General features: G+C 36.8%; 4 protein-coding genes across 6 annotated transcripts; 1 reads left to right on the top strand and 3 right to left on the bottom strand.

Annotated features, from left to right (window-relative positions):
* Positions 1 to 1,522: 1,522 nt before the first annotated feature.
* Positions 1,523 to 4,131, bottom strand: hint2 (histidine triad nucleotide binding protein 2). The gene is made up of 5 exons (XM_027138239.2): positions 3,914 to 4,131; positions 3,469 to 3,609; positions 2,439 to 2,543; positions 2,269 to 2,341; positions 1,523 to 2,108 (listed from the first exon to the last, which is right to left on the bottom strand). The coding sequence occupies exons 1-5, from the start codon at positions 3,995 to 3,997 to the stop codon at positions 2,017 to 2,019; spliced, it is 495 nt and encodes a 164-aa protein (XP_026994040.2). The 5' UTR covers positions 3,998 to 4,131; the 3' UTR covers positions 1,523 to 2,016.
* Positions 4,132 to 6,075: 1,944 nt separating this feature from the next.
* Positions 6,076 to 8,724, top strand: mrps30 (mitochondrial ribosomal protein S30). Its single transcript, XM_027138486.2, has 5 exons — positions 6,076 to 6,683; positions 6,776 to 6,921; positions 7,062 to 7,167; positions 7,783 to 7,959; positions 8,327 to 8,724. Exons 1-5 carry the CDS (start codon positions 6,113 to 6,115, stop codon positions 8,584 to 8,586), a joined length of 1,260 nt encoding a protein of 419 aa, XP_026994287.2. The 5' UTR covers positions 6,076 to 6,112; the 3' UTR covers positions 8,587 to 8,724.
* Positions 8,725 to 9,001: 277 nt separating this feature from the next.
* Positions 9,002 to 13,395, bottom strand: emb (embigin). 2 transcript variants are annotated; one of them, XM_027138489.2, is made up of 8 exons: positions 13,186 to 13,395; positions 12,654 to 12,716; positions 12,267 to 12,456; positions 11,926 to 12,014; positions 11,467 to 11,594; positions 10,098 to 10,386; positions 9,980 to 10,004; positions 9,002 to 9,358 (listed from the first exon to the last, which is right to left on the bottom strand). In XM_027138489.2, the coding sequence occupies exons 1-8, from the start codon at positions 13,217 to 13,219 to the stop codon at positions 9,292 to 9,294; spliced, it is 885 nt and encodes a 294-aa protein (XP_026994290.2). In that variant the 5' UTR covers positions 13,220 to 13,395; the 3' UTR covers positions 9,002 to 9,291. The 2 variants fall into 2 exon arrangements, with proteins under 2 accessions (XP_026994290.2, XP_026994289.2); XM_027138488.2 differs by lacking the exon at positions 13,186 to 13,395 and adding an exon at positions 12,986 to 13,168 and having other exon boundaries at positions 9,003 to 9,358.
* An 807-nt stretch (positions 13,396 to 14,202) lies between these two features.
* On the bottom strand, positions 14,203 to 25,365 carry malt1 (MALT paracaspase 1). 2 transcript variants are annotated; one of them, XM_027138484.2, is made up of 17 exons: positions 24,885 to 25,365; positions 24,638 to 24,801; positions 23,714 to 23,841; positions 22,810 to 22,957; positions 22,023 to 22,201; positions 21,703 to 21,799; positions 21,522 to 21,575; positions 20,665 to 20,688; positions 20,536 to 20,559; positions 19,739 to 19,942; positions 19,424 to 19,601; positions 19,124 to 19,195; positions 18,875 to 19,002; positions 17,528 to 17,677; positions 17,232 to 17,386; positions 17,035 to 17,154; positions 14,203 to 15,067 (listed from the first exon to the last, which is right to left on the bottom strand). In XM_027138484.2, exons 1-17 carry the CDS (start codon positions 25,043 to 25,045, stop codon positions 14,615 to 14,617), a joined length of 2,439 nt encoding a protein of 812 aa, XP_026994285.2. In that variant the 5' UTR covers positions 25,046 to 25,365; the 3' UTR covers positions 14,203 to 14,614. The 2 variants fall into 2 exon arrangements, with proteins under 2 accessions (XP_026994285.2, XP_026994286.2); XM_027138485.2 differs by lacking the exon at positions 21,522 to 21,575.
* Positions 25,366 to 26,020: the final 655 nt, after the last annotated feature.

The raw sequence follows: 26,020 nt of genomic DNA, 5'->3' as shown, positions 1-26,020 counted from the left end.
TCTGCCTAATTCATTGCAGTCTAAATATCAGTCATGTGATTTCCACAGAAATATCTTCATTAATGATTCTTTCATGCATCTGTGGAGTCTATCTGATATCCACTGCAAAAACAAGCAAACAAAAATGCAAACTCAATATTTAGCTTTGCATTAGATAACTATTTCTTTAACATTCATGTTAGATACTGATCATGTATTAAAGTGTATATACTTAAGTGTATGTTAGATATAATGAAGCTATAATGTTGTAGCCTATGAACACAAAATAATGGCAAAATGTACTTTTCCTATTTAAACTATGAAGAGTGCCTAAGAGAAGAGTCAGTGCTTAGAGCTTGAGCTGAATAACAGTGTATGTGATTGTGTAGACCTTATTGCCAAAAATAAATAAAAACAATAAAACTTCAAATATTTACCAAACAAACAGTGACTTTGCGATTGCATTAAATCTTCTTCAGTTTAAATAGCATTTTAATAATGGACATTGTCACAAAACAGCTGAACTTCTGAATGAAACTTTTAAAATTTATATTTATTCCTAATAAGCAAGCCAGCGGCAACAGTGGAAAGATAAATAATCCCCTCTGACAAGATATGAGGAAGAAACCCTAAGAGGAACCAGATTTAAAAGTGAACCCATCCTCATGTGGGTATATTCTTATCAAGCCACCAAATATTCAATGACAGATTTGAGCGCAAATCTATACTGTATATCTACAGGTTGTCCGTGTGGAGTAATCCTCAATAGCACTGAACAAAATCGAAGTGATGGGACTCCAACCAGAAGCAGTGCATCAGAATGGATCAGGCAGGTCCAGAGAGTAGAAGCAGTCAGGAAAACTTCAGTCTCAATAGTATTCCTTCTTGAATTAAGATGTAATATTTTTCCCCAGCAGTTAATTTTTTTATATTCTAAATTCAGAATACGTATTAATTGAGATTTTCTTCTTCTGTACTTGCTGGGCCCTTAATAAGGAAATAGGATGTCACCGTCATAGTCCATGCTAAAGATCTACTCCTAGTATTGAATATTAATTCTGGTTCCCCATGACGAGTTTAAAAACACATTTTTTACTCATATTTAGTAACCCAAAGTTAATAGGTCTGAGTAAAGTGTGTTCTTAAACTTAAACATTTGGGTTTGCATGTTGTGTCCGGTTTTAACTAGAGCTCTTAAACTTGTTAGCCCAGGACTGTACATGGAGTGACTATTGGTCCTTGAGCAAGACTCTTAAACCTTAATTGCTTATTTCAGTGTTGTATTATTGCCTCATGTGTACATGCTAAAGAAGAGCATCTGCCAAACAAATGAATGCAAATACAGTAAAGCAATAGTGTTACTTGTAAAACATCAAGGTCTTAAGTGTTGTAGAATACTTAAAATCAGAGGAAGCTGAGTAAATCCCTGACTATCATTATACATCTGTAGTAATCAAGATTATTTATCAACTTATTATTAATTAGTTGGCACAGTGGCCTTGTGTGGGGTCAAGGACTGAACAAAAAGTCTGAGCACCAGGACTAGCTTGGTGAAGGTTTAATGGCAGAAGAAACTAGGTCAGGGTAATGACTTTTTGCAGTTTAGACTTGTGGAGTGACATATAATGCACCAATAGCAACTTTCATGATAATATTAACTACTAAGCAGTGAGGTTACACTCCACGTTGATAGTAGCCATACAATTTAGGAATTTAGACAGACAGACAGACAAGACAGATAGGCAGATAGATACAGTAGGCAGATAGATAGATAGTAAGCATACAATCTAGGAATTATAAAGTGGGGGAAAAAAAACAAAAAATATAATTATATATATTTATATATATATATTTATATTTATACAAAATTATTAACTTTATTATTACTGGGTTATGCTGGCAAATCTTTGTTTTTCATTGACTATTAACTATTTTTTTAATCATCATTTCTATTGTTTTTGATATTTTGTAACTATATTTACACTGCATATATGTATATTCTCTTCCTGGTATAACACTAGTAGATAATATGGTCATCTATCCTGGAGGCCATTGCATCTGTCGCCCACCAAGTACATGAAGGTGCAGATGATACACAGACTGAGCACCATATTTCCCATCATTGATGACTGTAACAGAAACATACAGTCTGTTAGCTTTATTTATTGATCGAAAATATAGAATTAACATCAAAACTGACATAATAATACTAATACTACTACTACTACTACTACTACTACTAATAATAATAATAATAATAACTGGTTATGCTCAATACTACAAACATACCTAATCTGTATCCATCACTTAAGCCTTCTTTATTTGCCAGGTTTTTTGCTACCACCAGGAGATATCCAAGTAGCTGAAATAAAAAGAAAAAAAATGTCAAGGCATTAATGTACAAAGTGAATGATGCTACAAAGTGGAAAGAAAAAAAAATAGCACAGTGACAGACAAACCGGTGCATCATCATCATGAGCCTCACTTATCCTTGGGATAGGAGTTTTGGGAACAACCAAGAAATGCACAGGAGCCTGGGGACTGATGTCACGAAATGCTAAACACTGAAAGAGATATTAGAGTAGTACATTATCTGAGGATCAAGTTTCAAAGAAAATGAAATAATATTTACATTTTAAAGTGATGCAAGTCACTGAGAGGGTTTAAATGACTAGTCTGTCCAAATACCAGTTTGATATTACACATTTAAGCTGAAACACCACCAAACACCACTTGGCTACAAAGAAGGTAAATAAAATTTGGCAAAAATCAGGCCTAGGAGACACAATACAAATACTGGGAATGATACAGAAATGAGAATCAGATGAACCCAAAGAATAACTACCTAATTCTCAACAAATTGTTTGTTTTCACATTGGGGGCACAGTGGTAGCACCGGTTCGATCCCAATTGCAGGTCACTATCTGTACGGAGTTTAGCATGACCTCCCCATGTCTGTGGGGATTTCTGGCATTGAAAGGTACAGTATAAGGAGAAAAGCACAAGGAAATAAGTAGAGAAATATTGTGAAGGCACGGCTAGAGGATATCATAACTCCATCTGTCAAATTTCTACCTCACCAAGAGCATTTATTTGCACAGCTGAAAATGTGCTTAAATGAAAAAGGCAAAAAGGGTGATTCCTAATTGTTTCTTTTCACATTTGTTTGTTGACCTTAAAACCTTGGGTAGATAAACCTGAGCTATTGATTCGTATAAATAACATTATGAAATAAATACTTCTGGTTCTTTGTCACGTAGTTGCTCAAGAAACAGGGATGTGGTAGCTTAGTGGTTAAGATGTTCGGCTGAGAATCCAATGGTTGTGAGTTTGAATCCCAGGTCCACCAGGCTGCCACTGTTGGGCCTCTGAGAAAGGCCCTTAACCCTCTATTGCTCAGTTGTATAAAATGAGATGTAAGTTGCTCTGGATAAAGGCGTCTGCTAAATGCTGTAAATGTAAGAAATGTTCATTACAAACAATATTTACCTTGCTATCTTCATAAATGATGTCTGCAGGAATAGATTTGTCAATTATTTTGGAAAATATGGTCGAAGCAGGACTTCCATATTTCTTGCTGGCTTCCTCAGCTAAGTGAACTTCATCATTGTGTGAAGACAAGCAGAGGTTCTGAGTCAAATACAACACACACAACACAAGTCAAATACAACACACACAAGTCAAACACAACACACAATACAAGTCAAACACAACACACAATACAAGTCAAACACAACACACAATACAAGTCAAACACAACACACAATACAAGTCAAACACAACACACAAACACACAGATGAGCAGTACTTTAATGTTGTGTAGCATAACGAGCTAACTATGCTAACAGATTCATATTCTGCCCATTTCCTACAAAAACAACAGAAAGCAAAACCTCACAGAACCCGGAAATATTAACTATGTATATATAAACACCTGGACTGTTACAGCACGCCGTTGTAAATTATACACAGAAGGCAACGAGAGCACTTCTCTCTTTATAACACTGCGCAAAATCATTGCAGAGTTCAAACGTTTCACTTCGGCATTCGCTAAATTCCAGGGGTTTCGTTACCACGACGTAAAGTGGGCGTGATTCCGGAGGTCTTGGAAAAACGCCCTCTTTCAAAAAAAGAGCATACTACGAAGGACAAAACAGTCATACAGGTAGATTTATTTTAGAAAACAAATAAACAACCAAAAACTACGGTTATGGTTAGGGTTAGAGTTACAGTTAGGATTAGATTATCAAGCCGCCACGCCAACCCGATGACGCAATATCTGTTACGCTGTTCTGAAATCCCTGGAAATAAGTGCCTCCCTTTCACTCCAGTTCGCGTACCACTCTACACGCATGCGCAGTAGTAGCGGCGTCATGTGACATTGCAGTACAACACGTGCCTGTCAACCTAGAGATTTGTTGGTATACTTTAATTAAAGCGTGGCTGTCAAGTGTCACTCATTAATAGTGACAGTCACGCATTTCGGTCTTTTCTCACGCTCTCCCGCCACACATCGTATTTCTCACACATAAAAACTTTGTGACTATTTATCATATATTTCAGCCGCAGCGCCCAAAGTATCAGTCCGCACCGCTGTCTCTATAATGGAACCGGGCAGGAAAGCGCGTGCGTCTCAGTTCTTAATCGAGCCTGACACTTATCAGCCAATCAAAAAAGGAGGCTATACAATAGCCAATCAAAAATAGCGCTATCTGGGTAAGATTTAACGCAACAACCAATAAAAAAAACATTTGAACAAAACCTCAACACGAAACAGCTTGTCTCTGGACGGGTAATTGTCCTCAATCATGACCCTAAAAATGGCTGGGCTTGAGCCGGACTGTTTTAAATGGGAGCAACATTACAAATGATAAAGGAGTCCAAAAAGGCAACAAACACTTACAATAAACAACACTTTGTATTTAAAATGCGGTCAGTGATCCTTACCAAACAACAGCTCACCCAATTTTTTCCCCCGGGGGTTTTGGAATAACTGCCATAGAAGAACGCACATGGTCAGTAATTATAGTCAGATAGACTGTGGTATTAAACCATCCTCCATGCTGATATTAAGAGATGCAATTTACCAGGAAAACATTCCACCACACCATTTCACCACCAACACTATACATTTTGGCAGGTTGGGTCAATGGAGGCCAAAATCTGAACATGTTGCAGCAGAAATTGAGATTCATCAGACCAGAAGATTCTTTTTCCTTTAAAATCTTATGCCTCTGTTCTTAGCTAACAGGAGTGAAACCAACTATTTGAATCATTTGCTGTTGTAGCCCATTTCCCTCAAGGTTTTACGTGCATTCTGAGACGCATTTCTGCTCACTGTTTTTTGGGGTTACTGAAGCTGCTCTGAAAGCTCAAACTCGTCTGGAATTTCACACCATTCTCTCTATGTTCTAGAGACGGTTACCTGTGAAAATTCCAGGAGGTCAACATATTCTGAAATACTCAAATCTAACACAAACATGTCACCAGCAAAGTAACAAAATCACAAGATCCCATTCTGCCCCTTGGTATCCACCCCTTTACAATTTAGATAGATAGATAGATAGATAGATAGATAGATAGATAGATAGATAGATAGATAGATAGATAGATAGATAGATAGATAGATTGATTGATTGATTGATTGATTGATTTTTTTGTCCTTATTTTGTTGTTAACTTTATTGTCAGCATATGTACAGTATTATATATATATATATATATATATATATATATATATATATATATATATGTATATATATGTGTATGTGTGTGTGTGTGTGTGTCTGTGTGTGTGTGTGTGTGTGTACAGTGAATACATATAATTCTATAAGTCTATAAGATACACATAAATAAAATAGTGCAGATGTATGTAAAGCACAATATGCGTAGAAGATGAGGAGTATAAAGAAAAATACGTATAAAAATATGATATGTACATTGTATGTATAATTTTATAAAAATTATATTTTATAAAAAAAATCATAATGTTATGAACATTAACTGAACTGCATGAACGATTGGCTGGTTGGATAATTGGGTAATGTATATGCCAGTCCAGTTGGTGGCGACAACGCAACAGAAAGCGAGTTTACCAACTTCCATTAGCAAGAGAAGAAGAACTATAGAGTCGCATGGGGATAAAGAAAAACATGGCGACTTGCAGTAGATCGTCCTTGCAGTTATTTTTATCAAGTCAGACACCGCGTCTGATCTGCACCAGACATGTCCAAACTAAAATTGCAGAATCGAGCCAGTTATATCCACAGATTTTATCGTCTCGGACAGCAAACAGTAAATCAGCTAAAAAGCGAGTGTTGCTTGAGTTCTTTGAGCAGGTGCGAACAGCCGAGCCACAGGAAAAGATCAGAGCTCTGACCCGCGTCCAGCGCATGAAGTATGTGGTTTATCCTCAGACTCCGGCTATAGGAGCGGATAAATGGTACCAGCATTTCACCAAGACGTCGTATCTCCAGGGTCTTCCTGAGAATCTGAGCAGTGTTGAGATCGAGGACGCTGTGGTTTCAGAGCTGAGCTCCTTAGTGACTAATGCGCTCCTACAGGAGCACTGGTACACGAAAAAGGGCAGGACATTCATTCAGAAAGAGCAGGAGAAGTTTGTTGCACCCTTTGTGACGAACGCAGTGTCTGGGCTTATTTCCTCATTGGCTGGAAGAAATCCTGCTCTCCAACTGTCTAGTTTAGGTAAGTGTTCTCATCATCACCATCATCATCATAGTCTATACATCTCATTCATCCAGCAGTGTACTGAAATACTGGGGTTGTTCTGATTACAGATCTGTCTCCTCATGTCAACTTTTACTGGTTGAATGGAGAAAGGACTATTCCTAGAGGACACCGGCGTGGCAGAGTTGAGCCACAGAGGTTCCAGATTGATGACAGACCTCACAGTCAGATACGCATCAGACAGCAGCTACCTGAGGTACAGCTTTACAGAACACTGTCGTCCCTTTGATAACGCAGAACCGCACACACTCAGCACTCCAGTGTAGAATTTTACAGCACACACATGCACTATAAGATCAGTAGCATGTTAATGATTCGGTGACTCTCTTTCTGTAGTTTGTGCCACTCGAGGCAGAGATAGCTGCTGAAGTGCCAGTAATCCAGTATGCTCCTGATTGCCTTCCTTTGTTCCGAAGACAGTATGACAATAATATTTCTACTGGTGTGTATGCTTTGATGAATTGTATACAAAAAAAAAGATGGATTTGTATATTGTGTTTTATAGGTAGATAGATGTTTGTGTGTGTACATATATAATTTCTCTTAGATTCAATTCAGTCCAATTTTAATTGTATAGCACTTTTAACAATGAATATTGTCTCAAAGCAGCTTTACATAATATTAGAAATATAGAACAAAAAGTGCATGATTTAATATTAGATTTCTATTATTTAAATATATATTTGTGTTTATCCCTAATGACCTTAGTCATCTGTGGCAAGAAAAAAACTCACTGAGATGATGTGAGGAAGAAAACTTGAGAGGAACTGGACTCAAAACATCAGTGTATCTTGTAAACATATGCTTCAGTAAAAGAGATTTAGAATGAGGAAAATTTGACCTTTTGTACAAAGCAGGGAACATGGTGAATAACACACATTAAAACCCAGAAATAGTGCAGTATTTTGAATAATAAATATTTAAGATACTGAATATATACTTAGTCTAATCATTTATTTCCAGTTTCATATAAAAAAAATCTCAGATTTTCAGTGTTGCGTTTTAAGAGGTGTGTGTGTAAATGACTTCTTATAACCATTTTTTTTAACCCACGTAGGTGCTAAACTGCAAGACCCATGCTGCTATGGTCACACACAGTTCCACGTGGTCCCTGATCGTTTCCGCAGAGACAAACTGATTAATAAAAACCTCACTGAACACATTGAGGTGTTTTTGAGGGCCAACGCTATTGCAAGCCTCTTTGCATGGACGGGAGCGCAGGCCATGTATCAAGGTGAATTTATATAGCAATTGTAGTTCTTATTACATTGCTGTTGCAATTATGGGACTTGTTTTTGTCAAAATCTTAATTACAAAGTTTTTGGAAAGTTCTGACTTGGCTGTGTGACATCATGATAAAACAATTACATCATCTTTCATGTTAAAGAAAGTACATATAATGTCAGGACTTGACTTGTATGTTTATATCAAACACTTTAGTTTATCAGACATGGATTACAGTCAGTGTCATACAACTGTACTTGAATAGGTAAATGCAGTTGTTAAATGAACTATTTATAGCAAGCCACCTGCCAGTTGCCACCTACAAACAACACGAAAGATGTGTCTTATGCTTGACACCATTCTCCTTTTCTCTCTAGGATTTTGGAGTGAACAGGACGTGAGCAGACCATTTGTGTCTCAGGCTGTGATCACAGATGGCCAGTACTTTTCTTTCTTCTGTTATCAGCTCAACACTCTGGCCCTGAGTTCATTCTCAGTTCCTAACAACCCACGTAAGAACCTGTGTTGGGGCACAGACAGTCTGCGCCTCTACGACAAAGTCACAGACGGAGACGTAATCGGTTGGGATGATGACGTGTTTAAGCTTCTTGTAAAGTTTCTGCTAAACAAGCCATAAATTAAACCAAGAGTGTGGAACGTTGGTGGAATTTTCCTAATAAAAATAAATATAATATGCCACTATGTGTTGCAGTTGTTTGAAATTGAGCACATGTGCAATTTAAATGTTCATAATAAATAAATGTAATCTGATGAACGTTTGGATTACGTTTTATATTTAATTTCATTTTAAACTTGTCTGAAAGCTTTGGAGAGGAGGATTATTGCATATTTTGAAGACATTTTGAAGATTTTGTGCATGTAAAAATAATATTTGCTCTTTTGACTATTATTTTAGATTTCACCTCACTACAGATTTGGTAACTGTCATTTAACATCACACACAACTACGGCTTTTTATAGCGACAAAGGTCTGTTGTTTCTGTACGATAACAAAAGATTTCGAGATCGTCTTTTTCCAACCTGGTTAGTGGAGTAAACTTCACACTACAGAAAAAACATCAGAACAAAAATGTATAATCTCCGCTTCTGTTTATTATTCATATATAATTTAATATTGCTGTAATAAGTATTGCTCATGAGTTTGAAGCATAAAGTTTAAGTTCGCTGGTCTAAATGTAGCACCCACATTTCTTCCAGAGGTCGATGTTCTTTTCTTGCTCTTATAAGCTTATGATCCAAAAGTTCTGTATGACTTAAGTACACTGAATGTTTTGGATCATTTCAAACAGCAAGTTTACTAATAATGAAAGAAACACTTGTGTTAGTTCTCCACTTTCCTATGTCTGGTTGTGGTCTCTTCATCCTCCAGGGTGTTCTCCTCCTGCATCCTTTAATACACAAATGATATGTTTTGAATAATGTGTAGACGAGACTCTTTGACACACACACCCACACTACTTCAAACTACTACACATACTATTGAATTCAGTACTATAGAATATACAGTATGTACTCTTGTCTTGTTGTTTTGTGTATTGTCTTGTAATGTTTTCTATGGTCTGTCCGTGCTGTCTTTTGTCTTGCACTGTTTGCACTAGATTGCACAGATGCACTTAATGTGGCTAGGACTAACTTAAGCTCTGTGTTGTTCTATGTGGCACTTTCTTAATTCTATCTAGCACCATGATCCTGGAGAAATGTTGTCTAATTTCACTGTGTACTGCTGCAGCTGTATATGGTTGAAATGACAATAAAAGCTTTTTGACTTGACTTAACTTGAATGCTATCTGCTATGGATTAGCATTAGAAGGTTAGCATTTGGAGGATTTTAAGATGGTGTTTTGGTAACCATTAAAAAATGTGTGCTTCCAGTACCAGGATACCTTATTGTACATTGTGACTTGCAATGTTGATGAAATGTACAAAATAATTGATAACTGCTAATGATAGTGTGTTTAATTTGGTCAGTGCTCAACAGAAAGCTATAAGTCGTCATTAGATGTACTTACGGTGTATGTTCATACAGTCCGTTTTCTGGGAAGGTGAGAGAAGACAATGTCCGTTCAGACATTTAGTTTTCTGGTAATTTAACACACACTGTCACTTATTTGTATCTCTTTAGCCTACCTGTTGTTCCAGCAGAACCTTTTTTTTTCTGACTGTGTCTCTCATAGAGCAGGATGAGAGTAACGAGGATGGCGACTTCAACAGCTATAGCCACAAAAGGCTTAAGCGGCTCATAGAAAGACAGAACTTTGAGGATCAACTGCGACTCACTGGGTCTGATATCAAATATTGCGCTGCATATGTATTTACCAGAGTCTTCCTCAGTCAAGTTCTTCAAGGTCAGTTTGGTTATATTTTTGGCTAAGAGGATCTTGTAGTTCATGGGGTCAGCGGTGGCATTGATAAGCTCCTGGGTAAGAGATACACATAGTCATTTGATTTGTCTGTGAATTTCTCATTTTATATATAATACATAAAATATTAAAATATCTATCAGTAAATATAGTATAACAGATACATAAAACATAATGACCTCTCAATTATTAGTGAGGAGAACCTTCTAAAAAAGGGTTATCAAAATCATGATCTGAAGATACCGGATTATATCCAAATCCATCTGCCTTTATTAAAAATGGAATAATTGAAATTGCTGCATGGGAAATAGTTGTAAAATTTGTAGAATGTAAAACCAGCTGTCTGTAAGCAAACATGTATGCAATTCATTCTCAAAATCATCTAAAAGTCAAAGAAGTATGTAACATTTATTTCAAGAATAATGCATTCCATACAAGACTACTGTATGTAAATGCATGTATGTTTGTTTCAAATAATCATTTCATTTATTTGAGCAGAATTTGAATATGAATGTTTCCTTTAAAGAATATGGAGTTTAGTTGAGTAAAATAGGATTTACAGCATCATGCTAAACATTTTAATAATGTATTAACAGGATCACACAGGAAACGTGGAAGCTTTTTCAGTCTCTTTTCATTTAAAATGTTCCACTAAGCCAAGAAAAGATTTAGGAGACTAATATTTAAAGTAAGCTTTATCTTCTAGGTATGAAAATGCACAGTCTATTTTATTTCCCTTCCATTGTTTAGATACAATAGAATATAGAAACAGTATATTGGTCAGTGTAAACCCAATAGACTTGGTTTAAATGAACAACGAATTTTACTGTGTTAAATTAACCCCACATGCGTTCTATCTAATATTTACACATCTGTATGTGTGAATATCTTGCTGTTTACAACTCAGTGTTTCCTTAAGTCTAGGCTAGTCATTAGAGCTGAATGAATCTCAGGGTGCCAAAAGTTTCCTAAAACATTAGATTCTATTCCTTAACCATACAGGTGTTAGTGTATCCCATTTGTTACTTATTTGTTATTTAAAATTGGGTCCAGGTTCTGTAATATTGTACTGTACTGAATATATGTAATGTACATATATAATGTAACATATATAATGTAAATGTACAGTACTTTACCTTTTCACTGCCATTGGTTTTGTACCATTCCCAAGTGTTGGGTATGCGCTTGATGCCACACTCCAGTACAACTGTATCTCCAACATAGCTCACTATGGGCCTGTCTCCCTTGTCTTTAATTGCAGGCACTTCTCAAACCAAACACAGTTCAGAATATTTTTAGTTGTATTAAATCCATATTATGTCCACATTTATGTACAGTGTAACATTAGAATTTTGTCTGATTAAACATAACTGATTCAGTACACTGGTTGAAGAGGATTTGAATGGTTTAGACTGCATTAAAGTGCAGGGATTCCAACATCCCAATTCTGAGTTAAGAATATAAAATATATATATATATATATATATATATATATATATATATATATATATATATATATATATATATATATATATATAAAACTCAAGGTTAAACAGTGTTGGGCGTTTAAGATTAAGTTTGCTTTTTGAACATACCTTTTAAAACAAAAGTAGCTTGTAACTCTTTTCCCAAATAGCTGAAGATACATGAGTAGTTTCCTAGATCACTGGCCTCAATGTTAAAGCTGAAAGAAATTAGTGTCATAATATAGAAAACTGGTATTGATCATTTCAAATATAGGGCAGTTCTGTGTAATCTGAACTAATCTGACAAAAAATTTTCTTGATTGTGAATTTATATACTTTCAATCAACATTTATTATACAAAATCACCGTTACAATCACCTGTACGGTGCTCAAAACAATAAACGAGTTTATAGCGATGTGACTACATTTCATTAGAAGCCTTTCGTTTGAAGAGGTCACTTTATACTTACATCTTTTTAAGGATATACTGTTCATTGTGCCTGTAACTAGTTTGTCGGGAGTTTTCAATTTCATCGTCATCTTTTCTCCAAAAGCCTGTTATATTTGAGGGTTGACTAGGAATGTCAGTCAGGTTACACAAAAGCTCTATGCTTTGGGGTTTCAGGATTTCCAGCTCTTGAACAATGACATGACTTTGACCTGTGTGTTGAAAGATTACTGACTTATAAGCAACAACAACAGTTAAAAAATAATGAAAGATAATGAACATTTAATACCATTTTACTATGCTAAGTATAAAGGTCTATACAGTTACATTACTTAGTAAATATTTAAGTCAAATGTTATTTGAAATTTCTAGATAGAGTTGCATAAAACATGATAAACATCTAGTTTACCTTTATGTATTATAGTCCTACGTGATGTTACAGCATCGTCAGGCTCTGAAGAGAAGGTGGTCTCTTTTTTTAATAAAGACAGACAAAAAGGCAAGATGGAACAGATTAAGTATTCACTTCATACTCATACTCATATGTCATAATCAGTTGCAGATTAATGAATATAAAATATCACAATAAAAATATCAATTCAAAATGTAAAAAAATTAGACATAACTGTTCACATACTTGTAACCTACTCCATTTAGAAGGTCATTGATAATAAAGCTAAACATCCTTCCTTAGTCTTTATGTAGACAGAATAAATTATATAGGAAATACAAATACTTTACCTGTGTTCACACCTTGCCAGTAGAGCAAAACAAGAAACAAATGCATAGCATTTACATTACAGCTTTCCTTGTCTCTCCTCTGTGTCTGTCCAAACTGAGGCATTTCAGTGCTTCCTTGTCCGAAGAGGGCCTGCGCGACTACTGCACCTCTGTATGTGCGCGCACAAACACACACACACTGACACACACACACTACCTACCTCTCTCACACTCCTCCCCCCTCTCTGCAGCCATGGTGACTCGGCAGCAGTGGGATCTGCTTGTTTTAAATGAATCATGAGGATGGAGGCAGCCAGCCACAGCCCAGCTTGTATCAAATGATCCTGCAGCAAGCCCACGTCACTACTGCTGAAAAGAGTGAGTTTGTGTGAAAGAACAAGTGTGTTTTGGAAGGCCTGTGGGGAATGAGGGTGCACAACTACAGTCCAAATATATTTCTGATATCTATGGACTGAAATCTGCTTGATTAAAATATAATTTAGTATTGGAAAATGTAAAAGTCTGCTACTAGATAAAAGATGATTAACACAAATGTAAAGCTTGGAAATGTAACAAAATGGACATTTACAGCATTTGACAGACGCCCTTATGCCGAGCACCTCACATTTTTATCTTATTTTATACAGATGAGCAATTGAGGGTCAAGTGTCTTGCTCAAGGGGCCCAGCATTGGCAGCTTGTTGGACCTGGGATTTGAACTCCCATCAGTATTCCAACACCATAACCACTAGGCTACCATATCGTAAATTTAATTTAAATTTATTAGCTTTATTACTCATCTGGGGTTGGGGGTTTGATTCCTTCCTCCATCATGTGTGTTTAGAATTTACATGTTGTCCCTGTGCTTTTGGGGTTTCCACAGGTACACTGTTTTCCTCCCCCCAGTCCAAAGTCATGCATTGTAGGCTGATTGGTGTTGGTATCTATCTATCTATCTATCTATCTATCTATCTATCTATCTATCTATCTATCTATCTGTCTATCTATCTATCTATCTATCTATCTATCTATCTATCTATCTATCTATCTATCTATCATATATTTATTATAATTACATATATATCTATTATACATAGTGTAAATATATATGCAAATTTTCTCTTAAATCGGTTGCCTCCCTGTCCTGTGTAGGATAAGTGGTTCAGAAAATGGATGGATGGATCTATGTGTACCATTATATCTTCTTATTTTGTTATACCAATAATTTTCAGAAAGTCTTTTTTTTTGTTTTCCTTTTTATTGGATACTATGGAGAATATATTCTTTGGTTACATACTATATATTAAACAGCATAACATCTTTTCTCCGTTATTTAGAATATGGCATTTTAAATAATGATATTCTAATTAATGCCATGTAGCATCATTCTCATGCACCTTTCTTAATCAAAAACAATGCAAACATTTAGGAAAATACACATTAGTCCACGTAAATGGTCACCCGCAATATGAATAAGGAGTGTGAACCACTATCAGATTCAAAATATCCCATATTATAGTGCATTGTATGTAAGAGATAATATAACAGTTTATATACAGCAACTAATATTTAACATTATCACATAATCTAAGACATTTAACATGAAAGAAAATATATTTCTTTCCTGGGTTTTGTCCCAGCATCTGTAGTTCAAGGCTGGTATAAATGTAAGCTATCCATGAACCTATTCTGCATATCCTCAACATCTTCAGTGGCTTCAATGGGCACACTGGGGAGACGCATATAAGGTGAATCGGAATTATCATCATAGTGATATGCATAATCATCCTGCTGAGAGTCTCCATAAGCCCCAGCAGTTCTGTGTAAAGGCTCACAGACGTGAAGGAAGGGGCTGCTGGACTGTGAGTGGTGACAGGGGATGCCCTGGAGGAGCAGTCGCTCGGCTCCTGGGCTCAGGCTTGGGCTGGTGGATGGGCTATGGGGCATTAGGCAGGTCAGTTGACAGCTGTTCCTCCTGATGGGCTTGTGCAGGTCCAGCTTTGCTATTAGGGGCTTGCCAATGTCCACCTCTTTCTTCCACTGTACCTGCTCATCTAAAGATGTAAATTCAGCCTGCAGACAGACTGTGAAAACCAGGTTCTCCTGTGGGTTGGAGGGGTGGAAAATGGTTTCAGAGTGACCCAGTAAGTGTCCAGAGAATATTTAATAATATAAATATATATTTGGGTGTTTGGATCAGCAAGTTCATTTTGATCTATCAAATAACTGAAGAACACAGTAATAGTTCAGTAGTGAAATGGGGTTTATCGGATTAACAGGAAATGTGCAATATGCATCAATATTTAGTAGAGCCTCCTTTAGCAGAAATAACAGCTTCTAGACTCTTCCCATAGCCTGTAATGAGTGTTTGGATTCTGGATGAATGTATTTTGGACCATTCCTACTTACAAAATATCTCCAGTTCAGTTAGGTTTGATGGTTGCCGAGCATGGACAGCCCACTTCAAATCACCCCACAGATGTTCAATGATATTCAGGCCTGGGGACTGGGATGGCCATTAAAGAACATTGTACTTGTGCCTCTGCATAAATGCCCGAGTAGATTTTGAGCAGTGTTTTGGGTCGTTGTCTTGTTGAAATATCCAGCCCCGGAGTACAACTTTGTGACTGTTTCCTCAACATTATTCTCAAGAATCTGCTGATATTGAGTGGAATCCATGCTACCCTCAAATTTAACCAGATTCCCAGTACCGGCCACACAGTCCCACAGCATGATGGAAGCTCCACCAAATTTTACTGTGGGTAGCAAGTGTTTTTCTTGGAATGCAGTGTTCTTTTGCCGCCATGCATAACGCCCCTTGTTATGACCAAATAACTCTGTTTCATCACTCCACAGCACCTCATTCCAAAATTAATCTGGCTTGTCCAAATGTGGGTTTGCATACCTCAAGTGACTCAGTGTGTGGCATGTGTGCAGAAAAGCCTTCTTTCACATCACTCTCCCGTACAGCTTCACCTTGTGCAAAGTGCGCTGAATTGTTGAACGATGCAGCTTCTGCAGAAAGTTGATGTCGTAGGTCTTTGGAGGTGGTCTGTGGGCTGTTTTGACCGTTCTCACCATCCTTCACCTTTGCCTCTCCAATATTTTACGTGGCCTGTCACTTAACAAGAGCTGTACCCGTGGTCTTCATTTCCTCACAATGTTCCTCACAGTGGACACTGACAGCTTATATCTCTGTGATAACTTTTTGCAGCCTTCCTCTAAACCATAATGCAAGAAATTACAGAAATTGCACCCAAATTCCACTCCAAGGTACACATCTAAAAAGAGCTCATTCCTAAGAAGTATCATAAGGTAATACGTTTAGGACTCAGCCATTTGGGAGACACTCAGATCTTACGCTCAATACACCTCCAGAGTAGAATCTCATTTAAACTACAAAGAGGAAAACAGTATAAAATGTGTGAGCAGGATTTGCTCTGGGTTCGTGTTCTTTCTGACTCCGACAAGCCCAAAGTACGCCATGTATTTTGTCACTGCTATGCTGGAATAAACTTCTTGTTCTTTATTAAGATCTTCAACATCATCGTCTTATTTTTACACGACGCATTTTTTTCTTACAATAACGTTTAACAATTTTTGTTTTCAGGACATTTGAGAATTGTTTTAAGGCCTCCATGTTGCCACTCTTCAGAGGAGAGTCAAAGAGAACAACTTGCAATTGGCCACCTTAATTACCTTTTCTCATGATTGGATGCACCTACCTATGAAGTTCAAGGCTTAACGAGCTCACCAAACCAAAAGTATAAAGGTATTCAAATCAACAAAGTGCACCTGTCTAATTTCGTTTTGGTGCATATTGCATATTTTCTGTTAATCCAATAAACCTCATTTCACTACTGAAATATTACTGTGTCCTTCGGTTATTTGATAGATCAAAATAAAATTGCTGATCCAAACAAACATACATACATACATACATGTAAGTTTTTATATATATATATATATATATATATATATATATATATATATATATATATATATATATATATATATATATATTAAAAAACTAGGTATCTGTTTTCAAGCCCAAATCGAATGAGTCATACCTTAAGTTTCTGTAGAGAACTGAGTCTGGTATAAAGGCAGTGCTGGGGAAGGCTGTTTGAGAGCAAGTAACTTCCTGTTTCCTCTGGGGTTTCTTTATTCATCATCTTTGGGTCAAGGTCCTGCACGAACAGATACAAATGCTTCACAGATTTCGGCTGCAACTAAAGACATTTGGAAGATTATCTTGTTTACTTACTGAAAGGTTGATGAGGTGAGCTTGACATGAGGACATCTCCTCTGGCTTCTTTACAATGTTGGTGTAGATGACCAGAACATTGGAGAACTCAGCTGCAAATCCCAGCTTTAGCTGAACGCCACATTCAAAGTCCAAAGTCATGCTTTCTGGTAGCTCTGGAGTGCAATAACAACAGAGTTCACAGAAACAGTATACGTAATATTTCTTTCTGCCAGCATACCCGCCATAGAGAAATCACCTCTTTACTATTACAGCACAGTGTGTGTATGTATGTGTCTGTGTGCGTAACAATTTACCATGCGCTTTAGCCCAGAGGAGGCTGTGAGCTTGGAACAGATCTGAACACTCTACAGGCAGGATGGGGTCAGTCAGTGAGCGTCTTTCTGACAGGCTACTGCGGATCTCAAGAGCCTGCTTCCCCTTAGTAGGATCAAACTGGCCCATGTCTATAACACAACCCAACAGAACATGAAGAGCCACACTGGAATGTGGTAGGTATGACTATCAGTAACACAGATATCAAAACAAAATTATATTCTTATCCGATATTACCTATGTTAACAAGGTTTTTTGCTTTAATTAGTGATTTAGTGAAAGTTTTTTCATAAACCAGTCCTGGTTATCATACTGCTGTCAGAAAGGTCAGAAAGGACTAATTTATAGGTGAAAAGTCAAATATCAGTGATGCCACGCATGGCCAGAAGCCCAAGGGAGCAAAGTTGTTGATGCTCTCAGGCAGAGAGGAATGGCATACTCTCTCTCCCCATCAATCACAGTCATACCAGCCAATCCTGTGTGTCTGTGAACTCATGCATGTGAAAGTGGGTGAAATGCGCTTTCCTCTGAGAATGTTATGCCACATTGCAATGAGTAGCAGTTAGATTGCTTCACGTGTATTATTGGGAGGAAACTGGGCATGACTAAATTAGAGAAAAAATCTGATTAATTAAAATACATTATTTAAGAAAGCAATTATTTAAGCCTCCTGGTGGTCCAGCAGCAGGATCCTATGCTCTCTCCCATGCAGGGCGCTAACCGAGCCACTGAAGAATTAACTCTCATGGCCGGTTCCAAGCCCGGAGAAAATGGGAGTGTTGCGTCAGGAAGGGCATCCGTCGTAAAACCTGTGCCAAACCTAATATACAGACCACGAGATCCACTGTGGTGACCTCAAACAGGGAGCAGCCGAAAGAAAAATTTTTAAAAAATGTAAGGAGGCATTTATTTGACATTTATGATAGAAGTTTCCAGTGTCAATGCTGAAAAATTGAGTTACTCAACATGGAAAGTTCTTCAGGACAGAGACTTTGTGTTTTCTAGTTTCTCAGTAAACATGTTACTAACAAAAAGAGAGAGCAAAAGTAAGGCTGATAAGGGAACAACTATTTATAGCACTTATAGCAGCTTTAATGTGAACCAACTTGTCTCATTAATGTTCACCAACATTAAATAAATTGTTAAAACATATAAAATGTCATTCACTATTAAATTATAAACAGGCAAATTGCAGTGGGAAGTATCACAGTACCTGGATGTTGACTGGCACACATTATCATGTTTAATTTCTGTCTTAATGCATTAATTCCAAATGAATGATTATTTACTGCGGTGTAATTGTACAGTATATAGTTAGATCTCCACACCTTCTGCCACTCTGTCCAGGAGCACAGTAATTTTTTCATCTTCCAGAAGGCGCTCTTTTAGAAACTTGATGAAGACACCATTGGTGAATCCACTGGAGCTTAACTCAAAAGCTTCTGCATCTTGACAGCTTCAAGAGTAAGATATTAAGACATTTAGATTCTCTGGACTCAATTCTCTGCATTTAAGTTTTAAATCGTCATGGAAATGACAATAAATGACAAATCGCTGGTTTTAAACAGGGTACTTACGTAGCATAACCAAACACGATGTTGGCTGTGACTTTGAGTGTAACATTTGGCATGTCCTTATCATGAAAGTTTCTGTATGGACATCATTACAGCATTAATAACAGAAAGATTAAACCTTATTAGCAAAGACGGACAAAATAAGAAATGCAGTATTAAAGAGTGATTTAATTAAGGTTTTGAATAACATTTGGATTAGATGTAACCAACTGCTTTATAGTTACTTTATAGTTATATTTATAAGTAATATTTGTAGATGCTTCATACACATGTTTTTACACAATACGACAAATTACAAGGTACCTTTTCCTGCACATATCGAGAAGGAAGACATTAAGGCCAGTCTCTTTTTCCTGCATCAGTTTCAGAATGCTTTGCACACACAAGCAGTTTGCTGATCGGTACGGGTTTGGGGCATCAACCGGCACCATGAAGCTATTTCCAAAGTTCTCATACCCGTGTCCAGCATAGTACAACAGGCCTGTAAAACGGAACTTAGTGTTTTCCTTCAGTGTACTAAAATAATAGAGAGCTGAGAAACTATAACTTGGTTTAACCCAAGACTCATCAGACAGTCAGAGCTTTCAAACATGTTTTACAACAATGAGGGTGCAGTACCGTAAACGCCTTTGTGCAGCAGAGAGAGAAACTCGTCTACAGCGTTACGCATCTCTGACTCAGTCAGGTCCAGCAGTGAGACCACTTTAAAGTTGAGCTGGCGAAGCAGGTTGGTGAGGTCGTACACATCCACCATGGGCGCTTTCAGCTTAGGGTGGTTCTGATAAGACATGTTCCCTATCAGCAAGGCCACTTTGTCTGTGGCTGTGACAGAAACAAAAGGTGTTCAAATTGTGCCAGGAAGCATTGGTGTCATAACTGGCATTATTACAGGCTCCATGACTATAAACTCTTTTTTTATTTTTGTATTGATTTTAAAAAACATTGTATTCTTAATAAAAAAAAATAAATAATTTGTTCTGAAATATCTCAGAAAAAGGTTTGTTCCTTTTAAAACAGCTAGAAACTTTAATTACATTTAATTAAATATTTAATCAATTTTCTTAAATAGCACAATGTTATGCATTTATAATGTCATTGCGCTATATTTTTTATGCTTTCAGTTTATATGGATTTAACCATATAGATATCTATCAATTAGCTGTTACTACAGAAATGACAACATCTAATTAGTGTTAAGCATTCAACAGTGCAGTTTTATATTCATTACCTTTCATTATTGAATGGAATATCATTTTATTTTAAAAAGAACAATCGAACATTTTGCTTTTCTGTATATTCTACTGTATTTGTTTTGTAAATTCTCAGGAACATTTACTTTGAACTTTTCGGGAATTAATTTCATTTACAAATAAACTGCTACATTAACACAGGGACTGAATTCCTTTGTTACTCACCATAAGGCTTCTCAGGACTGTTATCTGAAAATTAAACCCAGAAAAATTCAATTGGGTAAAAATAATTCACTATGCATGAAGGCAGGTTTTGAGGGACCAGACTAGTATTGTAGAAGGGAAAAAACTTACACTGTCCAATGGCTATGAAATCATCTGTTAAAAAAAGGAGAAAAAAAAATGAAATAGCTCAATATAATGACACCAATGAGAGAAGCAAAGCAGGAAATAAGAATAATGAACAGCCCCCATCAGAAATCATAGGCATTTCAAAGACATGCAAATCTGATTACTTGTTTGATTCATTTACTCATTTCATGGCCAGGAACAGGAAAGAGCTAGGCAAAAACAACTCAATGAATGACAAAGTGGTATCCAGAGTTTTCCTGCTTTCTTATCTCCTTTAAGAAAAAAATATATAAATCATGTAAATGTGGCACACTCTTAGAAAAAAGAATTCTTTCTTCTTTTTTCTGGGTAGCCTAGGATTCATGATAAAGGTCTAATGCTGGAGAAACACTCTTTTGTACTCTTCTTTCAAGGTTTCCACAGAGGGACAAATCACAAAATGCTTAAAACAGCTAGAGTTGGGTTTTTCCAAGAGTGTGGCATGTGCATGCACTGAAAGTATGTACGCATGAAGAGACTAGAAGAACCCAAAGGTGATAGAACCATATTTCAGGTTTAGTAGGCATGCATGCACACAAATGACTCTTCCTCACCACTATATCCTGTTTTTTGAACAGATGCTCCGCTTCATAGTGGGGTCTTTAATTGGTTCTACCTTCATCCCAGTTAGCAGAAGAATATGAAAAGAGTGTTGAAGAGAGTATTGAAAACAAAGTATGAATATTACATTCAGCGTGCACAGAGTATGGGATGATTAGAACTGGTTTCATAAACGTCCAAGATCAAGACTGTGTGAATTAAGTAAATGGCCAAAATCACCAGAAAGCGAGAAAGGAAGAACATTATGTCTTACTAAATACCTTCAGAACACTCCGTTGCCCCTGTAAACTGGAAGGCTGTCTTCGGCCCTTTTACTTCAGAATAAAAGCAGTTACTTGAAGACTAATCTATTGGATTGTTTTTAATGTATGCTATAATAGACCCTGAATAGCTTTATAAATCACTTTCAATAAGACTGAATGGTGTTTGTCATCATCTCACCTATAAGGATGTCTACTTCATTACTCCAGGTCCGCTCACTGTTGCAAGAGATTTCACAGCGGTATCTTCCCTGGTGCTCCAACATCAAATATGGGATCTAATCCAACAAACAAGAATTTGAGTTCAAGTACTTATTTATTACAGCAGACCCTTTACCTGAAAAACAATAGTGACTCTATTTATACAATAGCTGCACTTTACTGCATATATTGTGTTGCCCAGCAAATATGCTTCATAGCCACATACTTCCAATATAGCCAGACACAAACATTTGTACAGAAATCCTATGTGTAGGTGCATGCTCTTTACTCGTCTCTTACGCTGAGTTTCCTCTTGGTGGCACTCTTTATAGGAGCCCCATTTCTGTACCACTGGTAGCATGGCAGTGGTTTTCCCACAGCTCCACATTCCAGATACAGAACATCTCCCACCAGTAAAGACTGAGGTTTGGGCTGTATCACCACTCTCAGTCTTCCCTCAGAAGGAATAGACATTAACCCTTGAAGAAAAAGAAACTCATAAATTTCTATACAAACATAAAATGATGTATTTACTTTTTGGTGAGCTCACAATGTGACATTTTATAAGCTTGTGGTAAGTAAATTCTTTGGTGAGTAAATCTTAAAGTTATGCAATTTAATAAATTACATAACTATCATACTAGAACACATGCAAAATCACATCTGAGCAAAAAATGTCTGATGTCTTTTCACTCAAATGAGATAACAAATAAAATGTATAAAATTTAAGTTAAAAACAGATAAGTGGGAAACACTTGTGGAAAAATGCATTTCCCAATGCTAGCGTCGAAATAACTAAAAAACAGGTTGCTCTTTGTGATATCTGCCGTCTATACGTGCAAAGTGAATTCCAACTTGCACAACAATTGCCAGCAGAAAAACAGGTCTCACAGGCTGATGAGCTATGTGCACAGACTAATGTATAGAGTTTAAATATATCTAGATAGAATTTATCATATTTCGTGTGTGTGACAGAACTTCTGAACTCAATACAGTACCTACTGTATTATCCACATATTCTGTGTAGACAATTAATGTAGCTAATAAGCTAGCTAAAAGTGAATTCTTCATACTGACGCATGCTTACCGTATGTTGGCCTGACATCCAGCACATCAACTTGAACCCAGCGGCTAAACTCGAAGAAGTCACCACAGCTCACTCTGCAGATGTAGAAGCCAGCGTCTGTCAGCTGGACAGAACTAAGCACAAGGTCAGAAGAGAAGCCACCAGGAATCTGAAGAAATGAAACACCAAAAAAACAACAACAATGAGAATATATCTGAAGGTAGCCAAGTGATATAAACATCCAATATAATCAAATTCATTCAATACAAATATTAATGTTGTACTTGATTATAATTGACTCTTAACTATACAAATACATATTTTTACTTTGCTTTACACTTGTCATTGTTGGTTTTGTATTAGATACAAACAGAACCAGAAAAGCACCTCAGATTGCAAAAAATGAAAAACTTTGAAGTGGATGGACAACAACAGCAGAATTAATCCCAATTTCTGTGGAAGCACACAGATGGCAAAGTCAAAATTTGGTGCCACGAGCATGAATCCATGTATACTTGGCTAATTGTGGGACTGTTAATACCAGTCAATCATGATTTGAATGCCTTAAGTATTGTTACTGAGCATGTGCACCCCTTCATGGCCACAATTTACCCATTTCCTAATGGCTACTACTAGCATGATAATGCACTAAGTTGAGTATGATGCAACTGTGTCAACATGGGCCAGAAGGAATATTCCCAACATCTTGTGAAAGAAAGAATTGAGGCTGATATGAGAACAAGAGAAAGCTCTAGTCAGGAGAGTTATAGTGAGCCTAATAAAGTGTTCAGTGAGTGTATGTATGTATGTAAACATGTCATATACTGCACTGTAATATACTTGTCATGTCCAACTCTGAGTTTAGTTCTTATTTAATCCGACATACAGATGTTGACACTGCCAAATATCTCCTCTAGTAACATACCTCTTCTTTTGCTTTGAACCACTGGTACTGCATGGAGGAGCTTGAGGTGGCAGCAGCATAGCAGCTGAGACGAACACTGTGTCCAACTATCACCGCCACGGACTGCGGCTGGATGAGGATTTGTATCCCTGTTGGCATCCATTAAAGTTAAAGGTTGAACAGACTAATGTTAATTAAAATAATTATTTCCATTATAATGTTCTACAGTTATTAAGGGTTAGATTTACAATGTGAGTGTGTTTTTTAAAACTTCTTAAAAACTCTTCATGATAATGTGGATGGTCAATTCAATTTACAGTCATTTGAACTGTACTGTGAGGTTTGAATGGGGAAATTGTTCTTTTTTTTTTTAACTAATACATCCACACACTGGTCTGAGCCAGTTAGGTAAGATAACCAAAGCTCTCTAAGGTTAAGGTGTTGGATTAATGATCACAGGTTCATGAGTTCAAATCCCAGGTCAACCAAGCTGCCACTGCTGGAAATGTGTATCAGGTTTAGGGTTGTATTTTTCCCTCTTTTCTGATTAGTTTCTGATCATTTTGTTCTCTAAAACCAACACGTTAAACCTCCACTAATGGGTGGTCTATTAGGGTTTGGGTTTTACATGTATTTCTGTCTTGTTTATTGAGCAAGGTCCTTAACCCTCAGGTGCTCACTTGTATAAATCAAAAGAAAATGTAAATTACTCTGGATAAGAGTGTCTGCTAAATGCCATAACAAGCTGATAGCTGTAGTGGGAAAATAGCAATCACCTTTTGTGTGTGTGTGTGTGTGTGCGTGTGTGTGTGTGTGTGTGCGTGCGTGTGTGTGTGTGTGTCACATCCAGGGTGTATTATCTCCTCATGCTCAGAGTTCCCTATAGGCCCTGGAACATCCTCACACCTAAGATAAATAAGTGAACAATGGACTGGGAGAATGTACCTGATTTAAGACACTGCAGAGCTTCAGTGTGTCCCATCATTTTTAGGAAATCCATCAGGTCCCCAACTGTGCAGCCTTGTTCCCCCATGAGTCTCAGCAAACTGCGTGCTGGGCTTCCCTCCGCCTCCAACACCTTCAGAGAGCACATCTGCATGTTTCCCAAACTGAGAGAGAAACAGATGGAGTAACAATGGGTACTGACTGAAGATCCTGTTTATCTCTGTGTTGCAGTGATCCTGGTCTTTACCTGACTTTGTAACGCCGGTCACTGTTTACAGTCTCCCCAAGTTTTCTCCATCCTTTATTGTTTGCTTTATCAAGAAACTCGACGAGTCTTTTTAACACGGATTCTTTTAGAAAATTTATATTCATTGAGCTGTCATATGAATCCTGGGACATCTTGTTCATTTAGAACCTAATATGATTTGGCAAAAAAATTAAATAAATAAAAAAATAAAATAAAAAGGTAAACACTTAGTTCTTAGAGCTAGAAAGTTTCAACTTAACTAAGAACGGAAACGTCTTGGTGTATTAACAAGACAGAAATAAATGTAAAACAGACAATAAACCCAAACCCTAAAAGACCACCCATTAGTGGAGGTTTTAGGTGTTGGTTTTAGAGAATAAAATGATCAGAAATGAATCAGAAAAGAGCGAAACCTACAACCCTAAACCTGATACACATTTCCAGGTGAAGGTGAAACAGTGCTGTTGTTTCCTTGGGGGAAATCCACTCAGAACAATCCCAAATTCATCACTATTTGCTATAAAGGTGCACTACGTAGGCTGCAGAAACCATGATTCCACACCCTTTGTAGTGCACTTGCATAGAAAATAAACAACAGTTTGTAATGGAGCCTCTATGTGGGTGTTAATTTTTCACTTCCTGATTTTTTGCTCTCTCTGACGAAGCTGCATCTCTACTTAAGACGCAGAATCCACTGAACACTGCATACAAAGCATGATGTGTTTTAAAGTATTTAATATTTTAATGCATGCTTTATATTTAGCATAGTGGAATACTTCTCTGTTATTATAATTGCATATTGGTTGTATTTAACTTATATAACTTATTTATCTCCATAAGCTATTTCTCATAATAATGACTTTTTTATTCCTGCCTCTACCTCATTTCAAGGGGGGAAAACAAATATAAGGAGTTTGTGGTACAGACAAGCAATTAGAATTAATGCCACATAATACTGTATAGCACATTTCATCATAAATACAAGTATTCGGTATGAATGTATTTAGCCTAAAGGTGTATTTATTCACTGTCCTCCAGCTTTAGCCAGCTAGTAGGATTTTCTAAATGCATTAATAGGCTAAAAAATTAATTTTGCAATAAGAGTAGCTAATTAATAGCTTATTATGCTGTTATTT

The sequence above is a fragment of the Tachysurus fulvidraco genome, chromosome 9, assembly GCF_022655615.1.
Source record: "Tachysurus fulvidraco isolate hzauxx_2018 chromosome 9, HZAU_PFXX_2.0, whole genome shotgun sequence".
Classification (NCBI taxonomy): Eukaryota; Metazoa; Chordata; class Actinopteri; order Siluriformes; family Bagridae; genus Tachysurus; species Tachysurus fulvidraco.
Note: the sequence above shows the minus strand (reverse complement) of the source record. Positions and strands in the feature narration are given on the sequence as shown.